The following is a 12,442-nucleotide window of genomic DNA, read 5'->3' as shown; positions in this document are numbered from 1 at the left end:
GATGACATGCTCCGACGTCTTTGCTTCTATTGCTCGGAGATTCTGGCTGCGCTATGATATAAGGTACCTTACAGGTACCTTATGTCACCCTGGTTTGGCATCTTGGCATACCATCACAGCTCCATCATCTGACGCGCCATTCTCCGATTATCGTAATCATCTGAAGCGTCTCTCTAAAGTAACGTACTCTTTGATGGTGGTGTAAAAGGATGAGGAAGAGGTCAAGTCGTTAATGGTATTTTTAGCACTTGCAGTACTTATGAGTAGGGTTTGTGGCGCATGTGTCATTGGTTGCGGGTCGGATCTCTAAGGGGCCGGAGGGGCGGTTTAGGGGGCTAGGGGGCCACGCGGGGGAACTCGTGTCCAAAGTCTCTAAACAGTTCAAGCTACCGTATATAATATACTCACAACGACCATGGCAGATCGCCTGACACAGCTTCAAGACTGCTATGATCAAGTAAGATGCCGCTTACGTCTTCTCACCTTCACCAAAACTAACACGCACCAAAAGCTAGCAACACAATTCTACGCTTCCATCCGTTATCTATCGCTCCACCACAATTCCTCCGCCCTCACACCCCCACCCCCACCTCCTTCCAACTCTCAACACAATCACAATAATAGCAACTCCAACGCAAATCCCAATTCCAACCACGAGCAACCTGAATCCTTCTCATACCCACCAGAACAACGTCCCGACACCCCCACCGCGTTCGCATTCGCGCAGCGAGAACTAGCCCAAGATCTACTACTCAAAGCAAAGCAGATTGAGTATCTCATCAGTGTGTTGCCGGGTGTAGAGAATAGTCAGGAGAAACAGAAGGCGCGGATTACGGGGCTGGATGCCGAGCTTGGGCAAGCGTTGGAAGAGCGAAAGAAGGCCGAGGAGGAGAGGGAGCTTTGGCTAGGAAAGGTCGATGGGATCATTGGGGGAATAAGGCGGTGATGCCTGACGTTTCGATACTCCGCGCCTCTCCCCCAGGCGCGTTGCTGTCTTTCTGCCGCCAAGTAACGTCACTGTCGGGCTTTGATATGCTCCTCAAGGTGACGAAAGGTGTATCCACAAGCAGCACATGATCTACAATATCGCCCACGGGTTGTCCGCTCGTACATATGCTTGCAACGCAAAGCCAAATCTGGGTACAATAAAAGGATCGCGAATCCGCAATCCAAAGACAGCTAGTACTACTTCCTGGCGCTTGAAAATGCCTCAACCAACTGCTCTGCCTCTTCAGGGCTGACCCTGGCCTCCAGCATCTGATGCGCGCAATCCACAACGTCATCCTCAATGCCTTGCTCATAGAAGCCGCCCTCACTGAATGCGAGACGGGTGAGAGCGACGAGGAACTTCTTTTCGCCGCCAGGGACCACGGAGAGACGAGCCTGCATATTGACAAGATGAGCGTAGTTGGATGTAAGGTGGTAAAGGAGTCGGGTGGAGGTATTGACGAGAGTGATCCTCTGCTCATACCCATACTGGTAATCGTAAACTCGGTCGAGCTCATCGTTCATGACGCGTACCAGGCGGCCGATAACAAGTCGATGTTTCGCAAGCGCTTCACTGCCGTGAATGGTGTTACACATGGCTTCGATCAAGCTAAGAACATGGAGACGGACTTCGCATAGCTTGGCGGCATCGGGTGGCTCTTCCCCTGGAGAAGTACGAGGAGTATTGATGAGCAGGTGGGAGAGGTTGTCAATGATATGAGCTTCGGATGCGTCTTGCTGTCCATTGTTCGGAGGAATGATCATAGCGAAGGATTGATCCAAAATGCTTGTATGGAGCATGCTGAGCATAATGTTGATTTCGTCCAGAGGGTTGATGAAGTTGAGGAGCATCATTATGAAATCGAAACGCATAGTGCGCCAGAAGCGTACTATCTCCTCTGTGTCACAAGAGCAGTCATCCGCCATCGTTTGCATTACCTGAAGACATTCGACGCAGCTAATGTCTGCTCTGTCCTTCCGAGGTGACTCTTTCTTGCAACGGGGCACGAGTATCACATCGGCTGTTGATTGAACCAGACTCATCAGGTGGTTCGTGAGATCCGGTGCTGTCTTTATTGAATTGAGCACGAGTATAAAGTTGACCAGGTCCACGAGGAGATGCACTGGCTGATGCTGAGTTAGACAGTCAGAAATGAAGGAACACCGGTCAAGATAGATGGAAAATGCTTACATATTTCTCCTCCATACATTGTGACCATAATGAGATAACAATCAGACCAAGTGCAGCCGCAAAATCGCCAGAGTCTGGTTTGAAAGTAAGTGTCGACATTTTATCAAGTAGAATGGTGGAGAGAGCTCGGTCTCGGTTTGAAGGGAATGAAAATGTTGCCAGGCGCTCGAATGTCCTTGGCTCTTCAGGTGTGAAGCGACGGTCGAGCAATCTTTGTGTAAGCTTTGGAAGTAGATGTTAGTTTGGCAATCCCAATGCGTTCGCAACTCGTACCTTGAACTTCTGGTCCTGCCGTACTGGAGCAGGCCTTGGTATTTGGTTATTGGCTAACTGAACATGACCTCTCTGAGGTCCAGCTGTTTCCTCAAAGGAGTCGATTTGGATTGGTTGCGTGAGATCCAATGGCTTGACAGGGCTGGCTTCTGTGGGCTTCCTTTTCCTTTTTGCCCCGGCTTTAGGAGTATTCGCTTTGGATCTGATGACTAGTCTGGAAGGCGACATGGGCTGGATTTCCTCATCCTCGAAGCCATCTGCAAAGGCCAAAGCTTTGTTCTTTTTCGGAGTTACGGGCTGATTTTCCTTGCCCCTAATCTTCAATTCGGCATCTTTGTCTTCCCCTTTCTTAATAGCTTTCTGTAGGTTTCTGATCTGTTTGGTCCCTTCCGCAAGATCATTTTCAAGGAAGTCTTTCTCCGTAGCGAGCTTCTGAAGCTCTGCTCGTGCCTTTTCTACTTCGATCTTTTGTCGCGCTGCTTCGTCGGCGTGCAGTTTCTGTAGAGCGAGTGTTCGATTCTCAAAATCCTTTTCTACTTTGGTAGCATTGGCTCGCACGATAGCAATTTCGCCAGCCTTGGAATAAGTATTGTCATTGGCATTCTGAATAGCCTGTTGAAGTGCCTCGCGTTCACGTAGCAGCTCAAGAGAAGTTTAAGCAAGCAGCCCCTGTACAAGAGAGTTTTGAGCAAGCTCACCTTCAGGACTTGAGCTTGAAGAGCGTTCACATCCGCACTCTCCTGTGGATGCAGGCCAGGGTTCACCAAATACACAGCCCTTTCTCCTTGACCTGTAGTGTTCGGACCACCGCAATCGCTAACATTGGATAAGGGCACGCCAAGAGCTCCCTGCTGATTCACACGTTGCTGCGCTTCTATGGGCCCTGATTTACGTTGGTTCGCCGCATATCGCTGTAGTCTCCACTGCTCTCTCTGAGAGTATTCCCCAGGCTCTTTCCCACCAGCACCAGCTTCGTATCTCGCAGCTAGAACAGGTTCCTCTGCAGCGTCAAGGATCTCGCCGTCCAACATCTCCTCATCAAAGTCGCCATAGTCTGACGATGGCGCCTGAAACGCATGTTGGTTAGCAGCATGGCTTGCAGGTCCCCCAACCGATAGTCGTCCAAGACCACCTGCTAGTGAGGTAGATTGTTTTATGGTAGGAAGCTGGACTTGTGTACTCAGGCTCGGTTGTGGCGTTGATTCAATTGCATTCTTTTGGAGTTGATGAAACGCGTGGTCCGGCAAGGCGTCTAGGTCGTCATCCGAGTAGTCATCATCTTCGCCGCCCTGGTCGTCCATGACACTCGTCGTATATCCGCATTGAGAGGTCTACAAGTTGACCATGTGAGTACTTTGAACATTGAGATAGGTATTGACGTGTGAAGGGTACTATACTTTAAGGGTCCACAGCGAGAGTGCGGGAAGCGGCGCGGCTACCTCGAGTAGGGCTAGTACTTGTAGGGCTCGAGTAGAGCTGCAGCGCACGTTTGATGGGCCAGCAGCCCAGTACTGTGACACTGCGTCTTCAACGCCGATAACGCCGATACTTTGATCTTGATATCTCGCAGCAAAACTGAAATTGTGCGGCGTGAGAATATCCCAGTCCGCGCCAGAGAATTGGCGCTCTTCCTCGCCCTCTGCATGCTTCTTTTGCTCAAGGCACCAAAAGCTTGATTTGAGCTTACCCGAACTCCACAGAGTGCGAGCGACGAGCTTCCCGGTCATCTCGCGCCGCGCGTGTGTTTGAAGTGTTGCTTGACCTTAGAGAATACAAGCTGGCCCGTTTATGAGCTGAGCAGTGAGCACCCTCTACAAAGAGCCATGGCCAAGCCAAGGCGCAACGTCCAATTTCAACATAGGGGGAGTAATCACCAGAATGGAAGACGACCCAGCATATCCGAGAGCGAGGGCGTCTCCGAGCCAGGTAGCCCAACGAGAGCAAGTCTGAATGGGAAGCTGGAGTCAAGCAAAGAAGAGGTAAACCTTTCTGTGCAGATGGATCACTTTCACCGTGACGGGCCAATCTTATCAAACAATGCTGATGCCCATGCCTTCCTTATAGGATGAGACCGAAGTTCCACCGCAATCAGAGTACGAAAAGAAAAAGCAGACCTTCATCACACGGACGATCTGGAGTTTCGTCATGATCGCCGGCTTTTTCACTGCCATGTTTTCAGGTCATCTATATGTGATCGCCATCGTGACGGGTATCCAGATTGTTTCCTTCAAAGAAGTCATTGCCATCGCAAATGTTCCAAGCAGGGCCAAGAACCTACGATTCACGAGATCGCTGAACTGGTACTTCTTGGGGACGACAATGTACTTTCTCTACGGAGAGAGCGTGATATATTACTTCAAGCATATAGTGCTGGTCGACAAGGTTTTACTACCTTTCGCAACCCACCATCGCTTCATCAGCTTCATGCTATATGTCATTGGTACGTCTCCGCTACAGGGGTCATCGTCAGCTGAAGTTGGAGAGGAAATCCGCGATTGACTCCTTTTGCAGGGTTTGTGTTCTTTGTCGGCTCTCTTCAGAAAGGCCACTACCGCTTCCAATTTACCCAGTTCGCCTGGACGCACATGGCCCTCTACTTAATCGTTGTACAAGCCCATTTTATCATGAACAACATTTTCGAGGGGATGATCTGGTTCTTCCTCCCAGCATCCCTCGTAATCACCAACGACATTTTCGCCTACATCTGTGGCATTGCCTTCGGTCGTACCCAGCTCATCAAGCTTTCGCCTAAGAAGACTGTTGAGGGTTTTGTTGGAGCGTGGATTTGTACCATCATCTTCGGATTTGCCATGACGAACGTATTGATGCGGTACAAATACTTCATCTGCCCAGTAAATGTATAACAACCTAGCCCGTACAATGTCATTCCCCCAAACTAATCATCTATTAGGATCTTGGCGCGAACATATTCACGGGCCTCTCCTGCACCCCAAACCCCGTTTTCATACATCAGGCCTATCATATCCCCTCCTTCCTCACCAACCTCCCTCTCCCAGCCTCCCTCCAAATCCCTTCCACGGTTCACATTGCTCCAATGCAATTTCATATCCTCGTCTTCGCAACATTCGCCTCCCTCATTGCGCCCTTCGGCGGTTTCTTCGCCTCGGGCCTCAAACGTACCTTCAAAGTCAAAGACTTCGGCGAGTCCATTCCGGGCCACGGCGGTATCACCGATCGTATGGACTGCCAATTCATCATGGGTTTCTTTGCTTTCATGTACTACCAGAGCTTCATTGCGATTTACAGGGCTAGCGTAGGGGATGTCATGGAGAGGGCAATCCAGGGATTGGATGCTGAGGAAATGGTGGAAGTGGTGAAGGGTTTGAGCAAGTACATGGTCAATCAGGGTTTTGTGGAAGAGCGGCTCCTCGACTGCCTGACAGGAGTGGTTGGAAAGAGGAAGTGAAGGGAACCTCGAGGAAAATCAATTATAAGCGACAAATTCCGATGCATATGATCTTTATATCGGGATGGGCATGGACAGCGGTGGCAATAGTAGCCTAATATCTTTAGATTAGATAGTTGGGGCTTTGACATAAATCCTCATGATTCTTATGACAATAGAAATTCACTCATACCAAAACAGCGGTCATTTCATCTAAAGCTATAACTTTGATCCGAAAACGTTCTTTGCAAGCGTCAATGATATATCTCCTCACTGCTCTTACCACTCGGAAGCTGTAACTTGATCTCCGGTCGGAATGTCGAATTTGCAGACTTGTGGGCACATGCCCTCAAGCTAGCTCTGTGCTTCCTGAGGCCGTATCTAACGGCCTCGACGTCTCTTCTTTCGCTTTGAAGCTCGTCCCGGGACCTCGTCCTGAACAATTGGAGGACCTCGTTGGACCAGGACTTGGTGTTCCAGCCGGCCATTGCCTTTTCGCTGACCCTCATGCGGCTTGTCCGGTGCATTGCCGCACCATTCTACGGGATCTCCTCTGGAAGATGTTGCAATGGTGGCCTCCGTTTCGGCTTTGAATGAACGAATGCGTTTCGTCTCTGGAAGTACCTACTCGCATTCCATGGTCAGAGGTCAGGCTCAAATCTAGCCCCAGGGGAAGCTCAGACTCTACGTCTTTCCCTCTCAACCTCGACCTCGACCTCGTACTCTTCTTCTTCTACCTTGAAGAACTCGGCCACAGCATTCTTCTCGTCTCTTGCGCGCTGCGGGTTGAGCATGAAGCGCACCGTGCCCTCCTTCAGCCCAGGCTTCGAGCCGCCATTAGCCGTTGGAGAGGTAATGTCTCTCAAGGATTCATCGCGAGGACTCGTGGTTGGAGTAACGGGTTTCTTAGCTTTCGAGTCCATGATGCCATTTGCCGCTTTGGCGCCATTGGTGATGGACCTCTTCTTGTGACTTTGGAAATGGCGTGGGTACTTGTTGGCCGATGCTTCCTGATTTAGGGCAATTCGGATGCTAATGAAAGTCTCGAGGGCGTGATCTTGGCCGACAATGGTAGATGCTCGATGGTGAGTATACAAGTCCAGGAGGTCAAGCAGCGTCTCTAGATTTGACATGATTAGATATGGTGTTTTGATAGGAGTGTAGTCAGTGGGCATACCCATGACCTCGGGGCGAGAGATTCTCCATTTTGTATAACCCTTGCCTGCTTCTAATTCCGAAACCGGCTGTTCGCAGATGCGCCCCGATAGTTCCACACATGCAATTGCCATGGTGGCCGTGGTCTGCTTGATGGGAGCGAAGGTGCGATAGAGGTCCAGAGATATGTTATAAGCAGTTTTGCCTACCGTATCTCGGTCTACATGATAATGCTTTGCCATCTTCAGAACCAAATTTTGAGGATAACGATTTCTGAAGTCGAAGCCTGATGCTTCGAGCATGAGACGTTCCAGACCAATGATTGTCTTTGAGTGATTCTCGAACAGCTGTCCATAGTCAGGAAATGGATCGATTTCTCGACTGGACGCACACGTACTTGGTCATCTGGAGTAAGCTGCTCTCCCGGTGTAAGTTTCAGATTGTACGCAGCACAGAGAATTTCCTTTGACTTTTTCAGTGTGTCCTCGATCTTACACGCCGCGAAAAGTGCTGCTGCAGCCGCATCCTACGATGCTATTAGAGGGCAAAATTTACTGGGGGTTTTCTGATACTCACAATGTAACCATTGCTATCAGGATGTACTAGACGGAACTTGTGATAGTACACCGCTGCAGTGTTGTAAGTTCGTACGGGACTATTCATATCAGCTTTTGGGCTTTAGAGAATGCTACCAGTCTTTACTGACAGATGCATAGCTTTTCTCACACTGTCGATCCAAGCCACTCCCTGAAGTCGAATACTGTCATCCTTCGCTTCTGATACTCCAGCAACGGTAAGACATTCATGAATTTTGGGTTCGAAGATGTATGGCTTTGCAATTTCGATATAAGACGGGTGAGGACCAACAAGACCATGCTCCATCGGCTCTGCTATCTGAGACGGAGCCATTTCATACTCCAGTGTCGAGAAATCCAGAGTCCGGCTTCTCGAGTAGACGACTGTCAATGTTACTGCGGAACGATTGAAGTCTTCTGTGAAACGAGAGTGATCGAACTCTTGAAACTGGAAGAAGTCAATCTAACAAAATCCGGGGAAAAGGCTTGGCAGTACAAGACATGATATATGCACCCCCCACGACCCCCACTCACCCTAGAGCTAATAGAGTAGGGGGTGATATTGGGGTACAATTCTTTTGTCTTGGCAACATCTCTGTGTTTCTTGGCAGCCGCCACCTTCTTCACCTAAGGGCGACATCTGTGTTTACAGCAGCGTTATCATCTCATCGTATCATGGGCATGGGCATAGATATGGGCATGACTTTTCTCTATCTCTGGGCTCTGTTGCCAATTGCTTGGAGATTTGTGACAGCTTTACCTCCTCCGCAACAGCCCATCTTACCAACGGAGAGCACTCCAATTGCAAGCTCGGCAGAGTCAGCAAACTTGCCCCTGGTGGTTTGGCATGGTCTCGGCGACAAGTGGGTCGTCCTCCTTTCAGCTTGACGTCATTGTACTCATAGGTTCTAGCTACAAAGCTGAAGGCCTTCAATCGATTGGGGAGCTACTCAACGACACCATTGGAAACACAACCACATACTATATTCGTCTTGATGGTGATCCTTCCGCCGACCGCACTGCCACTTTCCTGGGAAATGTGACCCTGCAGGTTCAGAAAGTATGCGACGATCTAGCCTCGCATCCGATACTCTCCAAAGCACCGGCCATCAATGCGCTCGGCTTTTCCCAAGGCGGCCAATTCCTTCGAGCTTACGTTGAGCGCTGCAACAGTCCCAGGGTGGAGAATCTTGTGACCTTTGGAAGCCAGCACAACGGTATCAGTGAGTTTCAAGAATGTGCTACCAACGATTGGTTATGTCAGACCTGGCGCGGTGTCCTGAAAAGCAATGCATGGGGTTCATTTTCGCAAAGTAGACTGGTACCCGCGCAATATTATCGAAACCCTGAGGATTTGGATAATTATTTCGAATACAGCAACTTTCTGGCTGACATAAATAACGAAAGGAAGGTAAAAAATGACACCTATAAAGAAAACATGAAGAAGTTGGACAGATTCGCCATGTTTATGTTCGCAAATGATACAACGGTCGTACCTAAGGAGAGTGCATTTTTCAGTGAGGTAAATACTACGAGTGAGGAAGTGACGAAGCTGCAAGAAAGGGACATCTATCAGGAAGATTGGATTGGTCTGCGCTTTCTGGACGAAAAGAGAAGACTCGATTTCAGGATCGCTGAGGGTGGACACATGCAGCTGAGCGACAATATCCTCACAGATGCCTTCAACAGATATTTCAAGTCGCGCAATAAAGGTGGTCTTGACTGATTTAGCGTTAAGGACCAATGGAATGGCTGTTCGTGGTACCTGGCTGCTGTTTAGTTCTGTGAGAAATCTTGTTTCGACGACATTGATTCGACACGCGTGGGTATCATCGTGTATGAGACTTGTCAGATCATGATTCAAATGCTGAGATCGCTGTCGTCGCCCTCCTGGTCTTTTTGACCTTGGGCTTTGCCACCAGAGTCCTGTCCATGGTCACATCGTTTCCCTCAATACTGTCCCTAGCTTCTCTCTTCTGCTGTCGTAACTTCTCTCGTCTCTCCTTCATTTCCTGACTCAGGTCTTCATCATTCAACTTTTTGACCTTCTTTTGCTTGGGCTCGTCCGCAGTCTCACTTTCACCGTCCACCTTTCTCTTCCCTGCCCAATCTGCATGACCAGCCTCCTTGCCTTCTATCAACTTCCTCTTCCTTTTTCCCTTCTGGGCTGCTTTCGCCTTCGCCTCTGCGGCTTCTTCATCCTCAAGCAAATAACCCTCGTCTACCCAGAGTTCCTCAGCCAACCAAATTGGCAGCGCCATTGTATTAGGGCCCTTCACATGCACAGCCCTTACGTTCTTCCATCCCACGAGTTTCCCGGCGAGGCTTGCCATCACAGCTTCGATGTTCGCCGCCAATTGTTCAGGCGTAAAAGATGCAAGGCCAACGCGTACTGCGGTGGTAGTCGATGGGGAGAGGTTGATCTGTGCTGTAGAGAGACTGCGTTCAATCTCCTTCGCGAGTAGAGGTGGTGCAGCAATCGATTTGGTGTCGGAAGGTTCTTTACGGACTTTGGTGCTTGGAAGAGCCGCATTCTTTCTCTCCTTTGGCTTCGAGGCTTCGAGGGAGACGGGTATAGGCCGCTTGGCTGTAGTATTATAGAACGTCTTGCCCAGAAACTTGGCTAGATATGTGACGATGCGATCATCGGCAAGGAAAAGGTCGTATGAATCACGAAGCTGCCGTCTAGATTCGAACGAGCGGTATTTCGCTTCCAGCTTCTTGATGCTGATAACCTTAGTGATCCGCTTGGACAGTGTGGTGGGAAAAGAAGGATGAGCAATGGCATCTTTGAATTGGCGTTGCGGCTCTGGTGATATTAGACATATCGATGTGTTTGAAGAGGTATGTAGAGAGTGCGGAAGTAGGACTTTGCGAGGTTTCAGGCGCTTTTGGTCGGTCATGAATTTTTTCGTGGTAAGGACAAGCCATATAGGCTCCACGTCCGAGGGAAAAACATCTTCGGAAGAATTTTCTGGTGCAAGGAGATTTTTGGTCCCAGAGACAGTCTCTTTTTTCTGCACTTCGGTCTTGATATGCTTGAGAAGTGCGCTGGAAGCTCTGAGTGTCTGTTCGGCGTTAGGCTTTTTCTACGGAAAAGCTGAAATCGGACTGACCTGGACTTTATCCAGTTGATACGGCGACTCAGATCCGACGTCTGTCGTCAACGCGGTAGACTCTGGCCCCATACCTGCAAAAAATTTGAATTGCACAAACTATAGAAAATGGATCTGGATTTTCTTTGCGCAAAAACCGGATCAAAGATTTGCCGAGATCCGAGACTAGGGCTCTCGGACTTAAAACCCTAACCAGAACACACGGAGCATCGAGGAGGTGTAAGGACAGAAGGTTTCTGAACACCGTGTAGGCTAGTTAACAACAATACAAAGCATTATTAAATTAATCCACCACCTACAAAATCATATTAGGTATTCTTATTATACATGGTAAAAAAACCAACCACTACGAATAGAAATACGATCAAGCCTCTTTTCGGGAATTGGCTACTGTAAATTACACCACCTTTCATTTCTAATTCTTCGGCGATTTAGCCCAATTCTCGAAGCTATCTTACGGTTGGTCGGATGGCTAAATTGGCTGTAGAGGCTTAATGGTACTCCCTGAGTAATACAGTAATGAAGGAAATCTATGATCTAGATAAATCTCCTAGCTTTCAAAAACTCCAGGGAGCCGGGTATATTTACCTCGGTATTATACCCTAAGACTTGTGTCGACATGTGCCCAATTCGAGGAGCACTTCGTGTTATACTCCCTTTTCCCCCCTTCATATTTACCGAGTCGAAGGCCGGATATTTTCGGCGAGACGTCTCCTTCCTTTCCACTATTTAATTGAGGGGCACTGGGATCCCAGGACAAACTATGAGAGAAAACAAGGGTGGAGCTTAACAATCGAGAATGTACCTGCGAGAATGTGTCTCATAGAGGAAAGAACTTCAATGCTTTGGTTTCTGAACAATTACGGACTCGATGGGAAAATAAAAGCGTGGTCCTGCTCGTGGCGATTGAGGTCTTTCCGATATCATGCCAGGAAATAAGCATAGTATATGCAAATAGCCTTGTGACAACCTTTCTATGGACCTCAATCACTCGATCCGTAGTGACATGCTATGTTATCTAGGGCAATGGTATTTGGCACGGACAGCTTGTCCATGGGGGCATCAAAACCGATAGCTCTCACTTCATTTCATGATATTTCGAGGATACCGGATCGCAGTCAACGCAAGGCAGCAAAGGCATGGGACGGCCGTCATGTGTGGAAAAAACTTACCCGTGTGTTTAGAAGTCCAACTTTTGTGAGGAACTAAATGCTAGTGAAGCAATGGAAAACGGATAAGAGATAAGGACTTCTTTATTGTCGAGGCAAATTCAGTGTGCCCAGGGTAAATCCGTATATGAGGCCTTGTGCCGTGGCTTCTCGGCACTGTAATGTAATTAAAAATCGGCTATCTCGTATCATGTTTATGTTCTTCAACAGGGGTGGCGGCTACAGGTGGCGGTATGTCACCGCATAGCAGGTGAGGGCTAAAGTGTAGTCTAAGAGAACCTTTAGGGCTTCCATTGACGCGTCGCTGAAAGTCGAGTCTGATCCAAATGGACCTTTGCTTTCCTGATGTGGAGATCCGCAACGACTGGCAATTCGAGGCGGGTCAAAGACTGTATCTTGCGGATGTAAAGAAAGAACAATCTGGGGGACGGTGGCAAACGTAAGGTCTTTTCAAGAACCTCTCTTAGGATGCAACAATCTGAGATTCGTGGAAGGCAAAGGACATTGCTGATTTGACTGGCTTGGCTCCCATTCAAGACCGTATCGAACGGGGATAGCTAGCTAGATAG

General features: G+C 48.8%; 6 protein-coding genes across 6 annotated transcripts; 3 read left to right on the top strand and 3 right to left on the bottom strand.

Annotated features, from left to right (window-relative positions):
- Nucleotides 1-415: 415 nt before the first annotated feature.
- Nucleotides 416-946, top strand: HO173_002691 (uncharacterized protein; the record flags this gene model as incomplete). Its single annotated transcript, XM_037304623.1, has 2 exons — nucleotides 416-457; nucleotides 512-946. The coding sequence occupies 2 exons, from the start codon at nucleotides 416-418 to the stop codon at nucleotides 944-946; spliced, it is 477 nt and encodes a 158-aa protein (XP_037168716.1).
- A 239-nt stretch (nucleotides 947-1,185) lies between these two features.
- Nucleotides 1,186-4,179, bottom strand: HO173_002690 (uncharacterized protein; the record flags this gene model as incomplete). Its single annotated transcript, XM_037304622.1, has 5 exons — nucleotides 1,186-2,121; nucleotides 2,180-2,401; nucleotides 2,453-3,094; nucleotides 3,151-3,783; nucleotides 3,850-4,179. 5 exons carry the CDS (start codon nucleotides 4,177-4,179, stop codon nucleotides 1,186-1,188), a joined length of 2,763 nt encoding a protein of 920 aa, XP_037168715.1.
- A 96-nt stretch (nucleotides 4,180-4,275) lies between these two features.
- Nucleotides 4,276-5,879, top strand: HO173_002689 (uncharacterized protein; the record flags this gene model as incomplete). Its single annotated transcript, XM_037304621.1, has 4 exons — nucleotides 4,276-4,431; nucleotides 4,517-4,892; nucleotides 4,964-5,310; nucleotides 5,364-5,879. The coding sequence occupies 4 exons, from the start codon at nucleotides 4,276-4,278 to the stop codon at nucleotides 5,877-5,879; spliced, it is 1,395 nt and encodes a 464-aa protein (XP_037168714.1).
- A 360-nt stretch (nucleotides 5,880-6,239) lies between these two features.
- Nucleotides 6,240-7,922, bottom strand: HO173_002688 (uncharacterized protein; the record flags this gene model as incomplete). The annotated part of the gene is made up of 6 exons (XM_037304620.1): nucleotides 6,240-6,482; nucleotides 6,542-6,978; nucleotides 7,036-7,360; nucleotides 7,411-7,539; nucleotides 7,590-7,668; nucleotides 7,720-7,922. 6 exons carry the CDS (start codon nucleotides 7,920-7,922, stop codon nucleotides 6,240-6,242), a joined length of 1,416 nt encoding a protein of 471 aa, XP_037168713.1.
- A 341-nt stretch (nucleotides 7,923-8,263) lies between these two features.
- HO173_002687 (uncharacterized protein) lies at nucleotides 8,264-9,314 on the top strand (the record flags this gene model as incomplete). Its single annotated transcript, XM_037304619.1, has 2 exons — nucleotides 8,264-8,451; nucleotides 8,501-9,314. 2 exons carry the CDS (start codon nucleotides 8,264-8,266, stop codon nucleotides 9,312-9,314), a joined length of 1,002 nt encoding a protein of 333 aa, XP_037168712.1.
- A 127-nt stretch (nucleotides 9,315-9,441) lies between these two features.
- Nucleotides 9,442-10,776, bottom strand: HO173_002686 (uncharacterized protein; the record flags this gene model as incomplete). The annotated part of the gene is made up of 2 exons (XM_037304618.1): nucleotides 9,442-10,656; nucleotides 10,705-10,776. The coding sequence occupies 2 exons, from the start codon at nucleotides 10,774-10,776 to the stop codon at nucleotides 9,442-9,444; spliced, it is 1,287 nt and encodes a 428-aa protein (XP_037168711.1).
- Nucleotides 10,777-12,442: the final 1,666 nt, after the last annotated feature.

The sequence above is a fragment of the Letharia columbiana genome (assembly GCF_014066305.1).
Source record: "Letharia columbiana isolate WasteWater2 chromosome Unknown Sc0000005_s0, whole genome shotgun sequence".
Lineage (NCBI taxonomy): Eukaryota > Fungi > Ascomycota > Lecanoromycetes > Lecanorales > Parmeliaceae > Letharia > Letharia columbiana.
Note: the sequence above shows the minus strand (reverse complement) of the source record. Positions and strands in the feature narration are given on the sequence as shown.